Source organism: Canis lupus, chromosome 3 (genome assembly GCF_003254725.2).
Source record: "Canis lupus dingo isolate Sandy chromosome 3, ASM325472v2, whole genome shotgun sequence".
Taxonomy (NCBI): Eukaryota; Metazoa; Chordata; class Mammalia; order Carnivora; family Canidae; genus Canis; species Canis lupus.
In genome coordinates this window covers 55,843,611-55,867,133 of record NC_064245.1, presented here as the reverse complement: position 1 = coordinate 55,867,133, position 23,523 = coordinate 55,843,611, and the positions used below count along the sequence as shown (strand labels likewise).

The following is a 23,523-nucleotide window of genomic DNA, read 5'->3' as shown; positions in this document are numbered from 1 at the left end:
GAATGCTGAACTTTATTAAATGTTTTTCCTTAAAAAAAAAATGTTTTTCCTTTGTCCACTGAGATGATTTCTCTCTTTTTTCTGTTAATCTGGTAAAGACACATTCATTGGTATATTTTTTTAAATAAAGATTTGGTTTATTTATTTGAGAGACAGAGGGAGAGAGAGGGAAGGAGAGAGCATAAGCAGAGGGAGGGGCAGAGGGAGAAGCAGTCTCTTGACTGAACAGGGAGCCCCACTGGAGGCTCGACGCCAGGACCCTGAGATTATGATTGAGCCAAAGGCAGACGCTTAACTGACTGAACCACTCAGGTGCCCCTTGACTGATATGTTTAATGTAATTCCAACTTTGAATTCTTTTGATAGTTATAGGACTATCAGGCTTTCTATTTTTTCATGGGTCAGATTTTTCTAGGACTTGGTCCATTTCCTTTAAAATTTATTGGCATAATACTGCTTATAATATTCTCTTCTGTTTCTTGGCCTGGGACAAGCTAGCACCTAGCACCTGATTCATCAAGGTGCCCTAAACTCCGACACGCCACGAGGGACTTAAAGATACAGTGACCTGTAGTCAATACCAGCTGACGCAGTTACTCGGGGTCCCCATGGGGCACGTAACAGAACTCTGCCTCACAGGGTCCTGGAGGATCCATCCATTATCCTCTCCAATGCTTAGTCTTCCCTGCTAACTATCCCTCCCTACTTGGGCTCCTGGTCTCCTCTTTGACAAGGGGCAGTAAACAATGAACTTGAGCATTATTTCTCTGTCACACCAGGGGCCACACAGAGATTATTTGTGTTTTCTTTTGAAGGGGGTTGGTGTCCTCACTTTCAGAAACGAATTTTTAGGAGAAGAAGATAATAAACAATTCAGAATTTATCAAGTATCTTATTAAAACAGTATATATTTTTTGAAAAGTAGATATGTTTTTGCTTTTGTTAGCCTCATTCAATGTAAGTCTAACTTATTTTCAGGTATTTGGATATTTTCTAAAAAGGTTTACATAGAGTAGTTTCCAAAATAAACTGATGCATTAAAGTATTTTAATGCTATGTTAAGGGCATATTTTTTAAAAACAAATTTCTTTTATTGTAAACTATAGTTCTTTTCTCCTGAGATAAAAAAAAAAAAAAGAAAAAAAAAAGAAAAAAAAAAAGTACCCATATGAAAGCCATGAAGAGGAAAATTAAAAAAGACTAAACAAAGATACAAATAAGTAATAGTCAATTAAATTAACTTTAGGTTTATGGGAAAACAGTATTTGAAATGTAATTCTAAGTGCCGAAAAGCATCTTTTTTTTTTTTTTTTTTTTAAAAGAGGAGTTAATGGCCTGAGAAATGTAAGGTTATTTAACCTGAATTTTAATTGGCAACAGAGTATGAAAAGAAAATAATTTAGTTCAAAGACCCCAAAAACTAACATAACATTTCAATGGTTTAAAAAAAAAAAACCCTCTTGAGAACTATTATTTTTTAAATATACTTTAAGATTTATCCAATTAGCAGAATTCTCTAACCTGATACTATAACCTTCAGAAATTGTAAGAAAATGTTATCAATATTGAGGAGATGGAAGATCTGCCTTCCAGTTTTGTGCTAATCATGGCTATAAAACCATTTAAAGAAGGAATAAGCCACAACATCATTTAAACTAGAGAACAGAGCTGAGGAAACTCCTCCTCCAGCAGGAGATTTTACAACATCCCCAGGATGGTGCTGCAGAGCAGCTGTTTTCATGCTATTCCATTATCAGGAGTAGCAGGACAACTGTAGCAGGAATACTACAGCAGGAATATTTTAGTAGTAGTATCGTAGCAGGAGTAGTAATAGTTGGTGTACTACTATCAATGTGACTGGCTCATCATAAGGATTAAATGAGACAGTGTTTAATACAGTGACTGGCATGTAATATTTAGTATATAATTATGTTGATTATTTATAATTATCATTACAATCATCACAGCCCTCCAAAATTTTAAAAATAAGAGGAAGGAAGGCCATGACAAGGCAGTTCATCAAAGAAGAAAAATGAATGGCCAAGAAATACAGAAAGAAATGTTTCAATAGCATGGAAAATGTCTTTATTAACAGTGAACATCTTAGCCGTCTTCCAGACTGGTGAATTTAAAAAAAATATACAGGGTTGACGAAAATTTGGGAAAAGAGGCACTTTCAAATACTTTTTGCTGGCTACAGTGTAAACTCTATCAGCCTTTCCTAAGGATAATGTAGATCAGAAGCCTAAAAAATATGCCAGCAATATATGGCACCTGGTGAGCCAGAAATAACACCTCTGAAGTTAATGTAACCAAATCAGAGCTGCGCATATGTAGATGTCCGTATATATGAGAATGTGCACAGAACAGGCTGCGGGTTTGAGAGCCCAAATGTAAGTGAGTGGTTCTTTTCATCCTTCTGGCTTTTCCTAATTGCTATAATAAACACACGTTGGCTTGGGAATAAAGAGGAAAAGTGTTATTTATAAAAAGTGGTCTGGGATGCCTACTTCCTAAAAGGCATCACCACCAGGATGGAGAAACAGATCCCCTCAAGGTGTACCTCGCACAGACTCCATCAGGAAGGAGAGAACTCTGTCTCAGTGGCCCCTGAGCTCACAATGTATGACGTCATTCTGTTGCCCTGACATGCTGTGTGTGTGTGTGCACCTACAGGAAAATACGGATGTGTAGAGATATTTTATGACTTAAGCTTAACAATGTTAGAGTATTCAAGTCCAGAAGTAAATGGTCAGTCATTAAAAACCTAGTCTACAATCTGACAGCACAGTAACAGTTCATGTTTGAATTGAGGGCATTTCATTTTTCTCCAAAAACAAGCCACAAAGTCCCCCTGGTTCAGGACCCATTGCCCCCCAATGACTTGGGGGCTATGCTGGCCCACCACCATCCTACCTTTCTTTCAAGTCATCCAGGCACCGCTGAAGGTGGACCTCCCCTGCTGTCACTAAGACGTGCTCTCCTGTTTCTTGAATTAAGATCTGGACACAGGGGTCAGCCTGGTTTAAGAGTTTCATTCCTCTGACGAGCTGAGGCATTTCACCTAGGTTAATAGAATGAAGTGCTGATTAAGAGCAGCATAAGGACTCATCAAACCTCAAGACGGTGTCCATGGACACTGAAAGGAAAAGTATAATGAAAGTCTTAAAATAACTCTTCCAAATCATGCAGCAATGTGAAGAAAACTGACTTCTGCTCATTTGAGTACAGAGCACTAACATGAAACACTCAGAAGCTTACCGTCAAGACTCCCAAAGCTGGTCTATACCACTTCTTCAAATGCTCGGCAAATACAAACTACCACCACTGTATGTGTAAATCCACCTAAATTGTATTACAGAAGTACATACTCTCTACCTAAAATGTAATAGAGCTCTTCCCCAAAGAAGAGTTAAAATCAACAAATCAGCAAATAATGACAACAAAACCCCACTTCACATGGTATTCAAGAAACTGCAGTAGAGCCACACATGTAAAATGATCACCCTGAGGCTCTTGACAAAACTGTGTTTTAGAAGAAAGCTGTCTCATGGGTCGAGGCCACTGTGCCCACTGAGCCATGGGCACCTTCTGTATTCCCTGCTGCCTGTCCTTCTGGCATGCGGCAGCTTTCCCGTATGGTCTGTGGGAGCTGAGGCCATGGCCAGGATTCTGGTCCATATCGTGGGCTTGGCCACTCTTTCACATCTTCCTGCTTGCTCAGCAGCTACTGTTCATTTAAGTAGAGACTCCAGTCTTGAAGGCATTTCTATGCAGCCTGGTTTCGCTTCTGCACTTGAAGGAAAGCCTCTACCATTCCTCAATGCTTGGTTTTCAACATGCCAAGCAAACAAAGCCACAGGAACTTTCTGCCATCAGTAGTTTTCAGTATGTCTATTCCATGGCTATTTATTTATCCATATCTACTTGGTTCTGAAATAAAGCTTTTCTAATGATAATACTTCATATTAGCTAGTGACATGACAACAAGTACTTCATAGAGACAAGCTCATTAACTATGTGGCAGAAATGAGTACCTGTTCTTGTTTTATGGATGAGGAGGCAGGTATGGAGAACCTAAGGACTTATGTCAAGGTCCCAGAACCATGGGCTTTGAAGCATGCGGGACAGGTGTCAGCCCCCCGCAAAGCCAGGCAGCCATGAACCACACATGGGATGCATGCAATAAGAGGACCCCACTGTGCATGGGGCTACCAGACTCGGTCTCATTTGTTCCCTCAAAGTATACTGTGTCTTCCTCTGCCTCATTAAGTGGACTCACGGGCATTACCTAGTGTTAACTTAAGTTTCATAGAATTTGAAGCATGGCTGAAAAGCATTCCTGCAAAAAGACCACTGATGACACAAATAACACAAAGCACAGAGGAATCAATAAAAAAATAAACAAAAGAGCTTTCCATCAGCTCCCCATTAGCCAAATTACAAATTCTTTTTTTTAAAAAAAAGAAAGCAAATACACTTAAATCTATCTCTTCATAGTAAAGGTGACAGTTTAACAATAAAGAAGAAACTTTCTCAAAATAAAACTTGGAATATGGAGACATTTTGAAATTAGATGTTTGAAAATGTTTATTTACAATGATAGTCATTTTGTTGGCAAAAACAACGTTGATTTAACCTCTTAAAATCTGGAAGTTGATTTTCCTAACCTGCTTAAAAATCTTCCAAATGATCTGTTAAAGATAAAAAACCAACATCTTTTAATACTGTAAAAAAAATCCTGAGATGATGACAAATACTATCTGGATTTAAAGGAAATCTTTGTGTGTAAACTGCTGACTGGGTTTTAAAACAGACACTGTGAGCTAGCAAAGGCAGCCCATGATCTATTTCTTCCATCTGGACCACACAGTTTTGAGGTGTCTTTCCTAGTGGTGAGGCCCATTTAAAGTGATGGGCTGAAGTCAATAGACACTACAAGCAGATCCTTGGATGACTGTATCACAGTCCTGTGTCAGGACAAGATTTCAAAAACAACAAAGTGTCTCTGTGGCAGCCATCTCTATGATAGCCCAGCTGTCCTCACCTCCCGGCAGTCCTTATGGGCCCATGTGGGCCAGAGTGAGCCTAAGTGCTGTGTGACCCCCAAGCCTCAGCCACACAAGCACTCAGCCCCCATGTCAGGGTGCTGGACTACTGGCTGACAGCAGCTGCCATGCTGTGCCACAGGGCACTGACTACTCCCTGTAGAGCCTTGGGCAAGAGTTAGTGTAAGCCTCAGTTTACCTCTCATGAAGATGGGGATAACACAGCACAGGGCTAATGAGAGGATTAAATAAAACAGTCAATGTAAAATCCTTAGTGTGTGGCATGGAGTAATGAGGAAGAGGATGTACTGGTTGTGGGATGTCTACACTGTTTTGTACTGGGGTGTCTGATCTTAGGAGGACCCTGTGGATACAGAACTGAGAGGTGGTCACCATGGTATCCTAACTCCAGCTTCAGAAATCAGAAAAAGAAAAGTGGATGAACAAGTGCTCAGAATTACCTATGCTGAAAGTGAGAAAGAGGCTGTCTTGTAGATTAGTCAACCCAGTTTGTGAGTATGAACAAGAAAAAACGGCCTGAAAAAAAAAAAAAAAAGAAAAAGAAAAAATGGCCTGTTCTGCTCAGAAATAAATAGCACATCCACCTGGTGGTTCTCAGGGGCAGTGTCACTGGGAAGTCTGGGTACAGGAGGGTGGACACCACAACAGTTGGCACACATCATCCACGGAGAATGGAGCTCTGCGCCACAGTGAGGAGGGGCACAAGAGACTAGGACACAGTAAACACAGGGGACTCCTCGGGGAGTCACTGTCCCCGAGGGCTCACGGGGTGAGGACAGCATTGGGAGAAGTGTTCTCACACATCCTCAGTGTGTAATGAGATGTGGGCCTTGTAACAACAGCAAGAAGGACAGAACAGTGGGTATAAAATTCGGACACAGAAGTGTGGGAATGGGGCACCTCAGTTACAGTAACATGCACAGTAAATCCAGCAAAAACAATACATCTGTTGGGAAAAAGGAGCAACACTCTTTAAAATTATGAGAATTGGGTGCTCCTTCTAAATCATCTTAGTTTCTTTTTTACCTAGTACATTCTAATGAAACACATATGAGGGAAACCCTAGCATCCAGATGGATCATCCTTAAGTCTTTCTATTTATTCCATCGCCTCATTTATGGAGAGGAAATCACTCTTACTGAGAGTCTGCTATGGGACGGGATGGAGACAAAATGGGGGCAGGAGCGAGGTACCAGGGTCCCTCTCCTCCTGCCGCCAAAGCTGTAGAGAAGCTGGTTCGGCTCCCTTCAGGGCTAGGAGTTAACTTGGCAGAGACAACAGCATAGGGCAGCACACAACCCTCAAACAGATTTCAAATATTATAAATTTCTAGTAAACCATCATGGTTTGAATTATCAGTTATTTCTTTAATCTCTGTTTTAAAAGTTTAGATCTAAATGGAATAGAGAAGAATTAAGTAATACTAGAAAGGCCCAAGAATAAGCTATGGTTGCCAGACTCAAATGTCACAACTCCAATAAAACTGAACTTTCTTGTACTGTATGTACTTCTGAGGTGGAGGCAGCTGACAACAGCCAGAGCCAGACCCGCAGTGAAAGAGAAGAGCCAACCAGGAGGGCCCAAGATCTGGACAAGCGCACAGAGAGGAAGCGGGTGTTAGATAGAATAGGGTAAGTCCATGCAGTCAGTCACCACACGCTGGTCGTCTCCAATGACAGCCCAGAAAGGAGGCTGTATCCCTGGGGCCCAACGAAGATGGCTGTTTCCTAGGGCAGAGCCCAGAGGTCAGAGATGCAGTTCTCCAAGTATCTGCTCTAGCATGCAGGGAGCCTCAATGCCAAGGCTATCTGGTAGAACTTGAGGCAGAGATAAGCTTTCGGAAGGCCCAAGTTTTGGGGCGAGGAGGCGTACAGCCATGCAAGGACAACGGGACCATCCTCTACCTCGGCAGAGATCTACCACTTCACAGCGCTTGTCCTTTGGGTCCCTGAGCACAGCCTGGAGGTTCCCTGACCTACCACCAAGCACTGGGAACAGCAGAGTTGGGGTTAGCGATGCCATGGGAAACTACATACAAGAGTTACTGAGGACTGCTCAGGCAAATGCTAGAAGCCAAAGACTAAGCACCAGTCAGGACATAATCTGGCATATGTGGGTGGGGCAGGACATGCTTCTAAACAGGCAGGAAATGCTCCGTGTCCAGATAATCTAGCAAACCTAGAGGGAAGGGCCCCCCCTGTGCCAGGGCTGTGAGGGTGCAGAGATGCCCTGGTCTCTGCCGGACAGACAGACCCAGTTTCTCAGGGAACAAAGGTGCCTAAGTACACCATGTTCCTAAGGCAGAGGTCAGATTCCCTTTGGAGAACTGGCAGAATGTGTGGCCTGATGGCAGGGTGGGGGGAGGACTCCTTCTATTATGCACCTGAATGAGAATTCACAGCATACTTATGAAACAAATAGTGAGGAGTCAAGTATGAAATCCATGCATTTACAAAGTGTAATGAACATTACAGGCTTTTAAAAATGAAGTCATCTTACTTGGGTGTTTCGGTTCAACAGCAACCCTCACAATAGGGGTGGCCTCGAAGTTGAGCGGTATGAACGGCGGGCAAGATGGCACACTGCACAGTGTTGCTGACTTCAGCACCAAGTCCTGAAGGCCCCCGATGCCTGCAGGGAGGAAAAGATCCATGTGATCAGTAAAGGGTGATGGGTTCTGAATTTACGTCAGAAAAATAAGACCATCAACCCAGTGTATACATTGCTGAGGAAAAACACTTAAAGATGTTGCAAGGAACGAGGCCGACCAGCACCCATGGATACTATTTAACTGCTGATAAACAGACAGGAATTCTGCTGGCCACTGGCTTCCAGACGCACAAATCATGTGGTATATCAAACTGGGCTAACACATCTCTACTTTGACCACAGAAGTGATCACGTCCAAATACATGTCTGAAAATACTGATGATTTCGAATCATAAGTTTTAGTTTTTTAAAGTACATTAATGTGATGAAAGTGAGTGTCTACTGAAATAGTCTCTTTTCTCAAATCCTTGCTTCGGGTCAAGGGCATTTGGAGACTTCAGGTTTGAGGCTGCTCTGGAGTCCTTGACCCAAGCCACCCTCATACCACCCCAATTTTAGAAGAAGACATCACACCTTCCCCACTTCAGGCTCCCAGAGACAGTTGAGTAGGACCCTCCCGGAGGGCATCCATCCCTGAGCAGATGGGGGCAGAGAGAGTGCTGACAGGGGAGCTCCTGGGGCATACTGAGCCTCACATCCACACTAAGAGCAGACAGCATTTTAGAAGAACTCAAGTCATACGTACAAGGGCCATTTTCGTGCTTCTGGGCTAAGGCAAAGATTAGGGAGGGTATGAAGGAGAGGCAGTCTACTCAAAGGAGAGGGGACACAGGAGACTGGGCAGGGACATTCCATCAGCATTCCATGTCTCCACTGTGAGCTCAGAAACAACAACGGAAGGGAAACAGGGAAACCACTCTGTTGCCTTCAGTTGACACCCAATACACTCTGTTTCAATGTGTACTGGGGTGATGGGATGCTCCACGACCGAACATCCAGCAAGGGAAGGCAAGTGACACAGAAGCTTCCAGCACACAAGCTCAGAAGGTGGTGGAGAGGTCTCCCATATAGCATGGTGCGACCATACAGTGTGGATGGCCCTCCCTCGTCCCCACTGAATGCCTCCAGTCTTCACCACCTGCCTGCATGAAGGGAGGCTCTAACCACATGAAATCTCCTCCTGTAGCATGTATGGCTACACATGCCCAGTTTAGCTCTCCAGAGGTCCACATAAGACAGGCTTCCATGTCCATCGGACACCCTCAGGATTTTGAAGGCTCCCGTCAGATCCTCTGAAGCCTTTTCTGCCTTACTAATCATCATTAGCTCCTTTAACTGTTCAGCTCATGACAGGATTTCTAGACCTTTGTTGTGCAGGGGACCCTCCCCAGACTGAAGTTTCCAAGGTCCTAAATTTAGTCTTCTTGTATCCTGTGTATGTGTCTGGTCAAGGTATAAGTTTCTTATCACTGTGCCCCTTGGCCCAGTACACAGAAAGGTCTACCCTGGTCTCGAGCTTCTTGCTACTTCCCCGTACTGGTAAACAATGATGGAACAGATCTGGGTCTGCCCAAGTTACCACCAAGTCTACTAGGACTAACATCCTCTTCCCTTCCTCTCCCTCTGACCATGCACACACAGCACATGGTTTCAATGGAAACAGAGAGGCCAGTCCTTCCTCTGTATTACCAGAGATGTAGGCTGCAGATGGTCAGCAGATTGGCAACCCTGTCTGTCTGAACTTCTGGTCTACATTTTGCTATTCAAATTACCAAATCTATTCTTGCTACTTAGATGTGTCCAGATTTGTGAACATGATTGTAATTCCCCCAAAATAGAAAAGAGAAAAGTTATTACCACAGTATTCTTAGTCAAGGTTAAGGATTTACAGAAAAAGCAATGCTCCAAAGATCATCAAAAACCCACCATCTGTATGACGTGTCACCATTTTTACTTAATTTAAGATATGATCTTAAAATCCAGGAAAGGGACCATTTAAGTTATTGGGCAAATCAGAAAAAAAAATTAAGAATCACTTTAAGAATTCCTTGAAATACTAACAGATAATTATTAAGTGTACACTCTGGTATTTATGCAAAACACAGTTTAGAAGAAGCTTTTTGTTTTCAAATGATAACACAATTTTGAAAAAAGAATACCCAGGATCACACCATCCTAAGATCATCAATGTTTTCATTTCCCCCGCCCCCTCAGGCACACATAATTTATCGTTACAATGTTCATATAATTTTTTATCCTTTCTCTTTCACTCCTATTGCTCAAGTCACAGTGATAGCAACTTTGGAGGAAGAGTTTCTTCACAGAAAGGACATTTGCTGAGGCCTTTTTCAACTGGGGCTGAGGGGGTAAGGGACATATTCCTTCAAGAGAATCACTTCAGAATTTCTGGGATAGAATAACAGTTCAGAAAAAAAGATCAAATTATCATGTCATTGATTAGGGTTAAGGACTGACAAGAGTACAAGCTTATTTTTTTTTTAAATATTTATCAAAAACAGATGTATGATCTACGAGAGAGAGAGAGAGAGAGAGAGAGAGAGAAGACAGGCTGAGGAAACAGGAACATGGGGTCACAGCGACGTCCTGAACACCAGAAAGCTAGCGTTGTTTCTCTATGGACACGGGCAACTGTTGCCTGGTTGAAGATAAATGATCCAAGTCCTCTCCGCTCCGAATTCTTCTCTCCACAATATCACTTAGGTGAACTCCGGCTCCGGGGCTGGGGTGGAAAGTAACACACCCAGGTAAATGCCGAGCCCTGTGCCGTAGGCCCCTGCCAGGCTGGCACACCGCCCCCTCCCAATTCTTATTTATGCAGATCAGCACTGGACAACACAGTCAGGCCCCAATTTTTTCCAGGCTCTCTAATGTTTCCCTTTCAAAAGTATTCCAGAAACAATACACAGGAGCATCTTTTATGTCTCCTCTTTTATGGTCTGAGACTGGAAATTTGGAGTCTGAGAGACAGGCTGGCTCTTTGCTGACAACGTTCTTCTATTCTGAACAACTCCCTGAGCACAGGCTGAATGAGTCTAGGCCCAGGTCACATCAGCGGGCAGGAAGACAGTAACAATGTCACTGAGTTCTAACACTGCTTCCTACAGACTGAACCCACTGCCCATCTGAACAGCATTACTATCTTCAGGGAAGTCTGGATTCTGAAGTGTGCATTCAATGCTGGTATAAAAATGGTATTGGATTTTTAAAAAAAACCAACTTTGTGGGAAAAGATGTTAACGCTCTAGCTGGAATATAGTCTCCTAAATGCCAAGGTTTCATTTCAAGCCATTTAAACATTACTGCTCAAGAACCAGCAACTCGTTCCTCTTAATCTGTTTAATACATCTGAGATACCAGTTTCCTTTACATCTCCACAGCAAATGCTAGTTATATACCATGAATGCCCACAGAGCCTCAGGCCCATGAGAGCAATGAACGTGACCTTAGAACAGACATGGCAATTCAGACCATGTTGCTGACCCTTGAACAACAAGGGGTCAGGGGTTCCGGCCCCCATCCAGTTAAAAATCCGCGTGCGACTTTGACTCCCCTAAACTACTAACAGCCTGTTGTTTACCGGAAGCCTGATAACATAAATAGTTGGTTAATACATGTTTTGTATGTTATATGTATTCTACACTGTATTCTTATGATAGAGTGAGCTAGAGAAAAGGTCATTAAGAAAATCGTAAGAGGAAAATATATTTACAGCACTTCATTTACTGAAAAAAATCCACATATAAGTGGATCCACGCAGTTCAAATCTGGATCCAGTTGTTCAAAGATCAACTGGATAAAAAAAAAATTTTTTTAAAGTGCAAGTTTCCAGGGTAGTATGAATCCAGAAAACCACTGGCTGGAAGACCACCTTCTAATCTAGGTCCTTCTGTCTTTGGATCCGAAAGAAGCCCAAATCTTCTGTCTCAAGTTCATGCCCTTATTCTGTATTTTTCAGCAAAACTCTTATTCCGCCCCCTTTGACTCGGTCCAGAGGGCAACACAGGGGATCCACACAGTTTATAACTTGTTACGGAGGTAGGGGGGCAGATGGGTACATGAATATAAAATATACTCGAGGGCCTTTTGCAAGTCTGCTTGGCTAACAGAATAAATAGCTCCAAAGTAGACCAACAGTGCTGACTGAGGTTTTCAGAGAATTGGTCACGTTTCCCCAGCATGCTCAAGAAGTCCATTAAATCAATTGCCCTGTAGCTTGTGTTACAAGAGGCCCCAGGGAAAATCTTACAGCAGTGACATCACCGGGTCAGAATTTCTTCTTCTCATAGGGACAGATGGAGCTCATAAGCAGTTAATAATAGTTCTTAGGCAAGTTACATCAAGACCAGGGCCTTGCTCTCAGAAGGGCCTACAGTAAGGAGAAGAAGGAATACCTAAGGAAACAAAAAGACTTTTTTCTGGAGCTGTGGAGGCTTGCTATCCTTGTCCAAGTTAGAAAACAGCCAAAAACTTGCCCTGCAGTGTCCTGCATCAGATAGGAGTGACACCTGGGTGTCACAGTGGAGTCTCAATTTACACCCCAAGAAAGAGTCCTAAGGGAGCCAGACCCCCTCCACTCCTGCAGGAACAGACTAATGCCACTGGGCCTGTAAATCCTCACCCAGAATCCATGGTAAGGGAGGCCCAGGATTAAAATGATGGAAGAAGGGGCACCTGGAGTGCTCAGTCGGTGAAGCATCTGCCTTTGGCTCAGGTAATGATCCTGGGGTCCTGGGATGGAGCCTTGCATCAGTCTCCCTGCTTGGCGGGGAGTCTGCTTCTCCCTCTCCCCCTGCTGCTCCCTTTGCTTCTGTTCTCTGTCTCTCTCTCCCTCACCTCTCTCTCAAATACATAAAATCTTAAAAAAAAAAAAAAAAAAAAAAAGTGAAAAAATTCCAGCTTGGGCCTGGAAGTGGAACAGATCACTAAATGCTGCCTGATATCCTATCTCAGAGCAAATAAAAAGACAGTCAGAGAAAGAAAAAGAAAAAAGCCTTTAAGTCATCTCTTGGTGTGTCACATCAGGACCAAAAAGACTTCCAAAGGCGCTTTCTAGGGAAGCCAGGAGTCTAGAGCGCCTGCAGTGGAGGGCGGGCCAAGCTGGAGGCCAGGGGAACACACACAGAGCATCAAGGGCCTTGCACGCCACGCCTGGACTTTCCACTGAGGGTGGATGTGGGTGAACCAGACCTGGAGCAGAGCTGGCAGCGAGGGCTATTACTCTGAGGCTGGGCAGAAGGGATGAGGAGGGAAGTGAGGCCAAGATCCAGATTTCACATCCAGATTTTGGACTCAGCAGAGGATAACCTGTCCAAAGTGTTTCTCTACCCTTCTTTCAGCTTCATAATTATTCCTGCCATTTGTATATGGGTTTTGTGTGTGTGTGTGTGATAAATATTGTGATTCTTATTTTTCCCTCTAGACCATAATTTCTCTTTTTGTTCTACGTCTATATTTCCTCTCTAGTACCTTTTCTGAGCCTTTTTTGTTTGGTATCTAAGTTTAAATGCTTAGAAAGTTGTGCTTTCAAAAAAACTAATAAATATCTATTCAACTTTCTGTTCATTTTTTGATGATTATGTTTTGAGGGCAAGGGTACAAACAGGCACTTCATAAAGTTTTTTCAATGAACAGGTGAACATGAGCACAGCTGTGTCCTCAGAACTGAAGATCCAGATGTGGACAAAGGCAGGTGAAGTTGGTGACAATAAAATGTGACAAAGGTCACAAGGAGAAAAACATGAGGTTTGTTCATGGAAGAGAGAGAAGTGGGTATGGGGGGTGACTGGGGAGGTGAGGTGGGAGGGCAGCACCACGGGGGGGCAGGGGTGGTGATGGTGGACATGGCACCTTCGGAGACCCAGTGGGATACCGGCCAGCATCCACAGAGGCCCTGGGACCACATGTATGACTGAAGATCCATTTTCAGCCCACTATTTCCACTTCTCTGGGACCCTGCAGCTGCTGCCGGTTCTCTCATCTAACAACATGTGACCATGTTATGTGCACTTTGCGGTCACAGGAACCAGGATGTAATTCCAGCTTGAGCATTACACCGGCCACCTCACCTCTTCCAAGTTCCAGCTCCCTCATGGGCAACATGCAAATGCAGCAGGTGGCACCTTTCCAAGGTTCCTGTGAGCCGAGGATGCCCACACACAGTGTCTGAGTCCCAGGCACACAGTGAGCATGTGTAAATGGAAGTGGTGGTGTGGTAGTTGTAGGGGTTGTTTTATTACTAAAGTTCTTAACCAATTTGGGGTTGGTTTTTTTTTTTTGGTGTACGGTATGAATTTGTTAATTTTTTTTTTACAAATACTATTAACTGGTTAACTATTACATATACTGGTTAACTGTAAAGAAGGTTATAATAACTTCCTTTGAGGCATAAAATTCATATTCATAATCAGATCCACATAGGAGCTTTGTATCCTGGCCCACTGACCTACATTTATATTTTACTCAGTTTTATGGGATGCTCCTTTGAGATAGGTTTCAACTCGAGTGATTTAAATAAACAAGGAAATATAACAAAAGTAACCACATAAGAAGTACAAAATGCCTGGTATGGTTTAAAACAACACTGGAAATTTGTTTTTATGGTTAAAAAGAAAAAAAAGAAAAGAGATATGGCTTTATACAACCAGACAGTTTTAACTGGATTTATGTTTCAGCTCAAAGTATTTCCAGGTATTTCCAGTTAAAAGTGGGAAGCAGAGTCACTTGCAGATGAAGTAGCAACCTTGTCACAGGCTCATACCAGACCCTGACTGAAGGATCCAGGGAAGAAAACAGAGGGTAACCCAAGTGCACGAGGCCTGAGAAGAGCCTCCAAGCTCTGCGCTCAGGTCACAATACAGACAGAAGCAAGGCTCTGTTCCTAACTCCTTTCTGGGAAAGTAGTGCAACTAAAGGAAACCCAATGCACAATGTAGCAGTTGCAGCAGTGGCATGTCTGATTACACAGCACGCGCAAAGAGCCCAGAATTGTGTATGTGGGAACCCAGACATGACCAAGGGGACACAATGGGGAAAGGAGGGACCACTGGGGAAACATCATGGAAACAACAGTACGTGTGCCTTGACCACACAGCACATAGAAAAATAAATCTCTCAGGGATCGAAAGCCTGAAGGTGAAACAGAAAAACAAAGCACAGATCACAAGATGACACAGTGAAGACTGGTAACTCTCACGATATCATTAAAACTGTATCACAAAAAAGCCAAGGATTAAATGTTTCAAAGTATTTTCAATGTTTAAAAGACAAAGGATTAGTAAGCATAATATATAAAGAACTAACAGAAATCAATGAGAAAGATAGGCAAGCCACTAGCAATACAGGCGAAGAATATAAGCACTTCCAAGAGAAGACTGAAAGACAAGGAAGCTCTGAACAGTCAGAAAACACATTTAAAAAATCTTAATCTAAATAATAAGGTAAATGCAAGTTAAAACAATGAGATGGCATTTCATGCCAATAAAACCGGTATAAGTCTGAAGAAAGCACGGGTTTAGTAAAGAAGTGCAGAATAAGTAGGTCCTCTGCACTGGAGACAGAAACAATTGTCATGACCACTCAAGAGAACAGCTCTGCATGTTCAGCGAAGTACGCCCAGACAGTGCAGCTCGACAGTCTGACTTCCAGCTGTATATCCCCCAGTGTTGGTAACATCACAGCAGTGCACACTGGCAGCAACCCAGAAGCAGTGACAACACCAATGGTACGATCTAGGAGATCTGGTCTCTACTGGGGACATTTCTGGCTGGAGCCTACTGCTGACATTCAGCAGGCAGGACCAGGGACCAGGGCCTTGCAATGTGCAGAAACATACACTGCAAGGAATTCCCCCAAGGTGGCACAGCTTTTGAGTATTCTGCTGGACAAACCTGCTTATAATGATCTGAGCTTAAATCTAACTTCCTTTTAATAATGAAGTACTTTCTTCACAGTTTAATATATTGAGCTTTCGAGAATTCTGTTCTGAGAAGGAGCTGTTCACCATTTCACTGACAGCCACACACGGCATCTGAGTCATCAGTACCATACATCTGTATCAAGCTACATCTGCAGCCACCACACTCACGGTGATTGCAAGTTCCTGACTTGATTATGCTATCGGTATGGTCCAACTGGAGCACTGACATGCTGCAATGTATTTAATTTCATTGTGGATCATTTCTCTTTTATTTATCTTATCACAACAAAGGTAACTATTGATGTTTTTGAAATTAGGCAAGAAGGTAGATTATCATCGAATTTCATTTCTAGGTGGATGTTCATTATATTACATGCTATTTTTATTATTATAATTTTTTTAACCAGAAGATTAAAAAAAAAAAACACACACACAGCCTTTCAGTTGCTCCTGTGCCTTGAATGCTTGCATTGTTTGAATGACCACACAGCAATAAACTCTGTGATTATCCTGCATATGTATTACATCTGCATTAGCCGGTTTAGGCCCTAGATACTAAAAATGTGCTCTCACCTCTGGACTGCCAGACTTGGATTTCCCTGGTGCCTGGTGTCCACTAAGGGAGTTTTGGATTCTTATCTGATGGGGAGCTAGAATGTTTCCTGAGGTTAATCAAGGTTCTGAGATTGAGGCGTCTAATACTTTGAACTATTCACTCTTAGTTCCACGAAGACCCTAATCTCGAGATCCCCTCACAGGCCATCCTGGCATTAGATGTGGGCCTGTGTCACCTGACATTACCACTGTGTCCTCTACCATTCATAATAATCATTTTTCCAATGATTAATATTTTCTTCAAAGTCAATTCAGTAATTACAGAATTTAGAGGGTCCCACAGAACCTTATAATCTCATATATCATGATTTATTTAAAAGTAGAGCTCAAAATAGTTGGTGAAAGAATATTTCATATAATTCCTGTCCATTTTAGATTTATGTCAACAAACACCAGTTGACCACTTAGATTTATAGGTCTGTGCTGAGCACTATGAAGGACACGGAAATGAAGACCAAGACCCCACATTTAGTTTTCTTGCATTTTGTTACTGTAAGTGCCAGCAGAGCATTTTGAAAACTCAGTCACATTGTTGCTGATAGTTTATTCAGTCCTTGAGCCTTGGAGTTTGAGATGTCTGAGACTACTGCTATGTGTCCGCATCTTGATGAAGCATAGTCACTATGGCACAGATACAACTCACTTGATACCTGAAGAAATGTAATTTCTAAGAAGAAATGAAACAGTATTAGAATGTTAACTAGATTTTAAGCAAACTCAGGTCATCCTAATGCAAGCTGGTACTTTTGCCAGTTCATGCAGCTTTCAAAGCAGTTGTTACTGTGGACTGATCACTTTATAGATGAATAAAATAATATATCACTTAAAATATTAGTGAGGCTTACATTATAGTAGTAGTGGGCTTTAATTTTATAATAAATGAAAGCATTTGGTCAGTATTGGTATCAACTCCCTTAATAAAGGACCAAGGAATCTGTGCTAAAGACTGGATTAATGGGAGAATCAGCTTAAAAAGAACTGAATAAGATGGGGCCCCCGACAGATACATCCATTCTCATTTGCTGCTCTCTCGTAAAATGACAGGTCAATAAAATTTCCACAAGGTAGCAGTTTTCATCACTATAAGTTAGAACATCCTAAATGCCTAGTAATATGCTGAACACAATATACCTGTCAATAAAATACCATACTACAAATCGAATTTTGAAGACTACTTAGACACAGATAAAGCAGAATATAAAATTATATGCTGTAAAGATGATATGAATAGAACTATAACTAAAAATGAAAATTGTAATAGTATTAGGATTGACATTATGATTATTTTAAAATAAAAGGCATTGTAACTCTACCATGAAAAGTTATTAGACACGAGCTTTAAGAACTCTGGAGGGTTTTTGTTTGTTTGTTTTCAAAGAGCTGTCATTAACTGGGTCAAATGAACATAAACCATATAAACTGATTTACAGCAGAGGGAACACCACAGTGCAGTGAGGATCTGGTAACGACTCTAGTCACTGGCGTATCTGCACTGGAAGAAACAATTCATGTGACTCTCACCTCATACATTTTACAAAGACCAATTTCAGACAGATCAGAAGTCTAAATCTCATAAACAGAACAAAACAGTTTACAGAAGAAAAATGCAGAACTTCTTATGACTTTGGAGCAAGCAGATTTCTGAAAAGGACACTAAAAGCACTACTCATAAAAAATTGGTAAGTATTACACTGCATTAAAATTAAAAACTGGGCAACCCGGGTGGCTCAGCGGTTTAGCGCCACCTTCAGCCCAGGGCCTAATCCTGGAGACCAGGGATCGAGTCCCATGTCGGGCTCCCTGCATGGAGCCTGCTTCTCCCTCTGCCTGTGTCTCTGCCTCTCTCTCTCTGTCTCTCATGGATAAATAAATTTTAAAAATCTTTAAAAAAATTAAAAACTGTGGTCCACCCAAAGACACTGTTAGAGAGAAGGTAACTCCCCGAGTAGGAAAAACTATCTCCAATAAATACATGCAACCAGGGACTTTAATGTAAAATATATGAAGACTACGTACAGATCAATACAAAAGAAGGCAGAGAACCTTAAAGAAAGCAAACACTTAGCAGGCAATTCATAAGTGGGTAAAAATCAATGGTCAATAAATAAATGAAAAGGAATTTAAATTCACTAGTCATCAGGGAAACCAATGTGAGATACTACTCCTGCACATACCAGAATGACTCAATGGCAAACAAAACAAACACTGGCAAAGGTATGGAGCAATGGAATTTTCAGCGAACTGGTGGAAGCATAAACTGGTACATTTACTAAGTTTGTACATATGCCTACCCGACAACATAGCAATTTCTTTTCCAACAGAAGTGTGTTCAAATATTTAGGAAAAGACATGCACAGGAATATCCAAAGCAACGATATTCCTAACAGCCAAACACTGGAAATAAACAACATCTGCCAATAGAAGAGTGGATACACTATGGCAGTCACATAAACAGTGACAAGAACGGACAAATCACAGCCACATACAGGGACACGATGACTCTCACACCACTAGCACATGGAGTGAATGAAGCTCAACAGACGACACATGAGGACATTCTCTCTGATTAGGCTTTCCCAAAGCTTAACAACAGGTAAAATGAATCTATGAAGCCAGGATGGTGGCTACCCTTGGCATGGGGTGGGAGGCAGGTGGCAGTAACCAGAAGGGCATTTGGCTTCAGGGAGGCTGGTTGTGTTCTGTTCCCAAATCTGGGTGCTAGTAACACTGGCACATGTGCAGTTTATGAAAATCTATCAAGCTGTGGTTTAAGATTTGCATGCTTTTCTCTATGCCTATTGTGCATCAATAAAGATTTACTTAAAAATGTTATTTGACACAGATTACAGGCAACCTCAGGTGCTTCTGAGTCTTTTACAGATGCCATAACTCAACTAATAAAGATAAGCCATTTCAGAGCCTTCACAGAGGAAGTGGCAGCCAGAGAAAGAACACATGGTGTGTTGCCTTGTCTCTTTTCCTGCCACATCATCCAGTGACTAATGAAAGGACTAAGGGGCCATGTCCTTACATGGATTTTTCTGAACACTGTCCTCGAGGAAATCACTCCCCTTATCCAGTCAGAGCAGCCAATCTCTTCCTGGCTGTAAGTGTGTCTACCTCCTGGCTCCTGACACTGCACTTCGTTCAGAGGTTGGTCTTTTTAAATTCTCATTGGTAGATGCTCAAAATGATTTTGAAATTTATTGTTTGGTTTTAGATCTATTTCATTTTCCAGGAAAACAAAACAATTCCCAGCAAACATCACATAATTTTCTACTGCTACCTTTATCTATTTGTAAAAAGCATCCAACACATTACCCAAAGAATTTCCGGGTGTCTCCTTCCACTCTAACTAAGTACCAGAGCTGAAATCTAGCCACCATTAGAGTAAAATGATCTCAGTTACATCATGGGAAGCATTTCTTTGGCTCTAAGAAAAACAGGAAAAGTGCTGCAAAAAGTACGTCAGCAAAATAATATGAAAGTCACTTCAAGTTGATTATTTCCGTAATGTGGTCCACCGTATCTCTGGACAAAGACTCCAGAAATACTGTGAGGTAAGACTACCACCTCTAACTGACCCTGAATAGGAGAACATAAAGAGCGATATCAGGAGAACCTCCTTTACTCTACTGGGGCCCTTAGTGTATCTTCTTAAACAACCACAAGTGTCCTTCTGATTTATTAACAGGCCCTGCTCCCCTAGTGAAACCTGTTACAAACCAAAGAACTCCACTATAGCACAATGCAGAAATGCTGATGGAGCATCGAAAAAGCAGCCTTCCTAGGATAGACTCATGAAAACCATTCTCAGGGCTTCCTGCCCCTAGTGGAGTTAGACTAGCCATAACCAGATCCCACTGGCTCTCTGTCCGCCAGTTCCAACAGGGCCCTATTTCGGACCTGGCCACCAGTTTCTCTGGGGCTGTTCCTCCAGGGCCCAAGAGCTCACACTCACTATAGATACTCAGGCACTGGTACTGTGAAGGTGCCAAGACTTGGCAGAGGGATCTCTGAACTAGAAATGCTTTTTCCATATGCTATACTGTTAGATGGTGTAAGACACTGCTCATGACCAAAAGTCTCACAGAGGTCAACTCTTGCAGCTCTTACTCTTTCCTTCCAAAGGTCTTGGTCATGGGAGCAACAGGCCTGGGTCAAAGGCAAGTCAAGGGACAGTGTCACACCCTTCCTCCCTCCAGAGGCTAAGGTGTAGCTACTGGATTATTCTGTCATGTGTAGTTTCCTATTTCATAGGAGGAGTTTCCTTCTAAGAGGTACCTCAACCATATCCTCAAGGGCCCGTTCTACAACCAGGTGGATACAACCCACATCCAAACCCCAGAAGATAATGTAGTCCATGCTGAAGCTGGTCCTTCACACTTCACTATTCGAGTAACTATTCCACATTCCGGAAAGGGCTCATGATATTCAGCTCAGGTGGCAGAAGACGAGGGTAGTGGGAGATGTGGGAGCAGCCAGGTTTCCAGATCCAATACCACATCAGGCTGGCAAAGGCCTTCTCTGGAAAGCAAAATCACCTCCAAAACTGTCACCATTGCAGATAACATCAAGGGCCTTCTTTAAAGATTTGCAAACACCTTTCGTAGCTTGCTTGTAAAGCAGCAATGTTCTTGGTTTCAAGACACAAACAGAAACCGTAAATTCCAGCAAGTCCTCAGAGCTCATCCATTTCACAGAGGAGGACCTGAGGAGTACAGTGGGGTAAGGCTGATCCCAGACCGTAGTTCTGGAGAGAGACCAGACCAATTTTCCTGACTCTCAAGCCAAGAGTTTTTCCCTCTATGCCATGTTCCCCTGATGTAGTCCAGACAAGAGGAGTTACATTTTTCCAAGGACAATAAATAGTCGTAACATCTCTGCTCCTTTCCAGGATCACTAAGATCTCATTCATATGAGTTCACGGCTTCATCCTGAACATGTACTGCATTACACGCACGTGGATGTTATATCACCTTCCCCTGTCAGGCTCTCCCTGGCTTCTCGTGTTGTATCCAGATGACAATCCTTCTTTGTAATGCCACTGCCTCTACTTTTACCTTCTGGAATAACACAAGCCTTTACACACTCGAGAGCTAGTACATCTTCCCCAATACTTCTGTTCTCATAAAACTCCCTGGAAATGTCATATTCCCTCCATTTTTGGGCCCATTTCTAGGCAGTTCAGCTTGTTCTAAGCACAGGTCTGCTGGGAGTAGATGGTCAGGCAGCTGCTGGCTCAGACTCAGGTTCCCATCCAGTGGGGGTCCTGGGGGGGAACCTCTTCTTCCTCTCTGCCTCTTTCCTGTCCTCTCCCTCCGTCACCAGTCACCAGCCATCCTTCTCGACCAGGCAGAGGGTGGAGCGGGCAGTCAGGGGCCTGGGGTGGCCTGGCACAGGCCACCGGCCCACAACCCCTTCTCTGGTCGCCAGTATTTCCCCCGCCCCAGCCCTTTTTAAAACGAAATGCCCTCGTTTGTAAATCCTTAGACGCTTGAGAATAAAAACCCTCCCTTTTCTTCAAAAAAAAAAAAAACCTGCACAGTGCAGTTCATAAGCAGCAGGTTCCCACAAGGGTCACCTGCATTGGAAGGATTATTCTGTAAGGAAAGCTGGAGTCCACCCAGGGATGGCAAAAGAGGATGTCAAGCCACTTGTAAGGCATACTTTAGGGGCATGAAGGACAAGGAGCCTGGACATGGTGCTAAGTTGGGTTTCACGAAAGCACAGCAGGTAAGCATGTGGACAGGAGCTGGGCACCCACCTCTACGTTGGGGATCCAGCCCCCTGGGCACAGGCCACAAGGCAATGACAAGGTCAGCAGGTGGAAGGCTCACGTGGTGAGAGAGCTAGCCTGGCACAGCCCACGGAAGGCCTAGTCTGTAGAGGGAGCAGGAGCATCAGCAGGCCCTGTCGCAAGAATTTTCCTGGAGAAGCACTTAACTGAATACTGAGGAGTGAAAAGTATCAATTTCTCAAATGAGGGGAAAAAGGAAGGTTAATAATTACATTTTATAATGATTTTGTCCCTAATATAAACTTAGTGACACCAAGAGTTGCCTATGCCTGGGTGTGTGCCCATTTCTGCAGGCACAGGGGTTAAAGACAGATTTGGCATCAGGGTCTATTTCTCTGCACACAGCTCCCACTGGCTCCTTCCAAAAGTGAATCTCAGCATGCTGCAGGGGTGATGGCTCCACCGCCGAGGGCACCTTGCACCGTGAGCTCTCCCTAGCACACCGCACTGCTCTCTCGGCAGCTGGGGCCAGCTGAGGAGAACACGTCTGAAGAGGCACTGCACCCACCCTCCCCAAATCTGATAGAAGGAGCTGGAAGAAATGCAATCATAACAAAGGTTCTAAGGATGGGCCAGGAAAACTTATTCTGTGGCTCTGAGTTGCTGAATTTCTAGCCATTTTGAATACGATCACTGGGTTTACAATAGGCCCTTGTGTTCTCTGTTTGCGAACAGGGTCAGTTGGCAGCTGCTTAAATTTCTTAGGGAGTTACTGAAGCCAACGTTAAAACAAAACCAAGCACAGGATTCCCTAAAAAGTACAAAGCACCGGGAAGTATGCCCAGAAGAATAATGTCAGGTGATCTTCTGAGTCCAAGAGCATTATACTCTATCGGTACATATTATTAACGAAAAGCTCACCCTTCCAGATGGCTAGAGCCGGCTGTGCCCTCCTCCCCAAGGTCCTAGTTTACTTTCCATGGTGCTGTGGTGCTCTTGGACCGCAGAGGTGAGGAGACACATGAAGCAGACCAGAACAGAGGCCAAGAACAGTGACTCAGTCTTCTGGCTGTCATTATAATCAGTGGTTAATAATGTTTTTTAATCCAGAGATTTGGCCTCGATATTGTCAGGAAAGTCATTGTTACAAACGTCTACCCCGGGAAAGCCGGGTGCTAGATTGCCATGTGGAAGGTCTGCAGTTGAGACACACATGCAGGATTCTTTCTTTTTTTTTTTTTTTTAATTTTATTTATTCACGAGAGATGCAGAGAAAGAGAGGCAGAGGTACAGGCAGAGGGAGAGGCAGGCTCCATGCAGGGAGCCCGACGTGGTCTCCAGGATCATGCCCTGGGCTGAAGGCGGCGCTAAACCGCTGAGCCACCCAGGTGCCCCACATGCAGGATTCTGACCAGCCAGTGTCACTCCTGGTACTCATGGGAGATTGAACTTGAGGAAGGCTCCAACCACGGCTGGTGACACACTACTCACGCCAACTTCACAAAGTGATGGGGGAGCATTAATTTAGTTTCAAAAAAGTTGCCTAACAACAAGAAAGACAACACATTGCAATCCGGTTGGGTTGGGAATCCTTCAGTTCATTCCCCAGAGGA

At 43.2% G+C, this 23,523-nt stretch overlaps 1 protein-coding gene and 1 long non-coding RNA gene across 4 annotated transcripts in view; one reads left to right on the top strand and one right to left on the bottom strand.

Moving 5' to 3' along the window:
• Positions 1-23,523, bottom strand: part of EFL1 (elongation factor like GTPase 1) — a 120,120-nt gene that overhangs the window by 25,425 nt on the left and 71,172 nt on the right. For all 3 annotated transcript variants that reach the window (XM_025436920.3, XM_025436919.3, XM_049108514.1), the window contains 2 exons: positions 7,569-7,700; positions 2,917-3,064 (listed from right to left, as the gene is read on the bottom strand). In XM_025436920.3, coding sequence (XP_025292705.1) covers positions 2,917-3,064; positions 7,569-7,700 — 280 coding nt within the window. The remainder of the gene's footprint in view (positions 1-2,916; positions 3,065-7,568; positions 7,701-23,523) is intronic.
• On the top strand, positions 8,514-13,858 carry LOC112653097 (uncharacterized). Its single transcript, XR_003131917.3, has 4 exons — positions 8,514-8,694; positions 10,139-10,384; positions 13,272-13,382; positions 13,660-13,858. It is a non-coding gene; the product is annotated as an uncharacterized LOC112653097 (long non-coding RNA).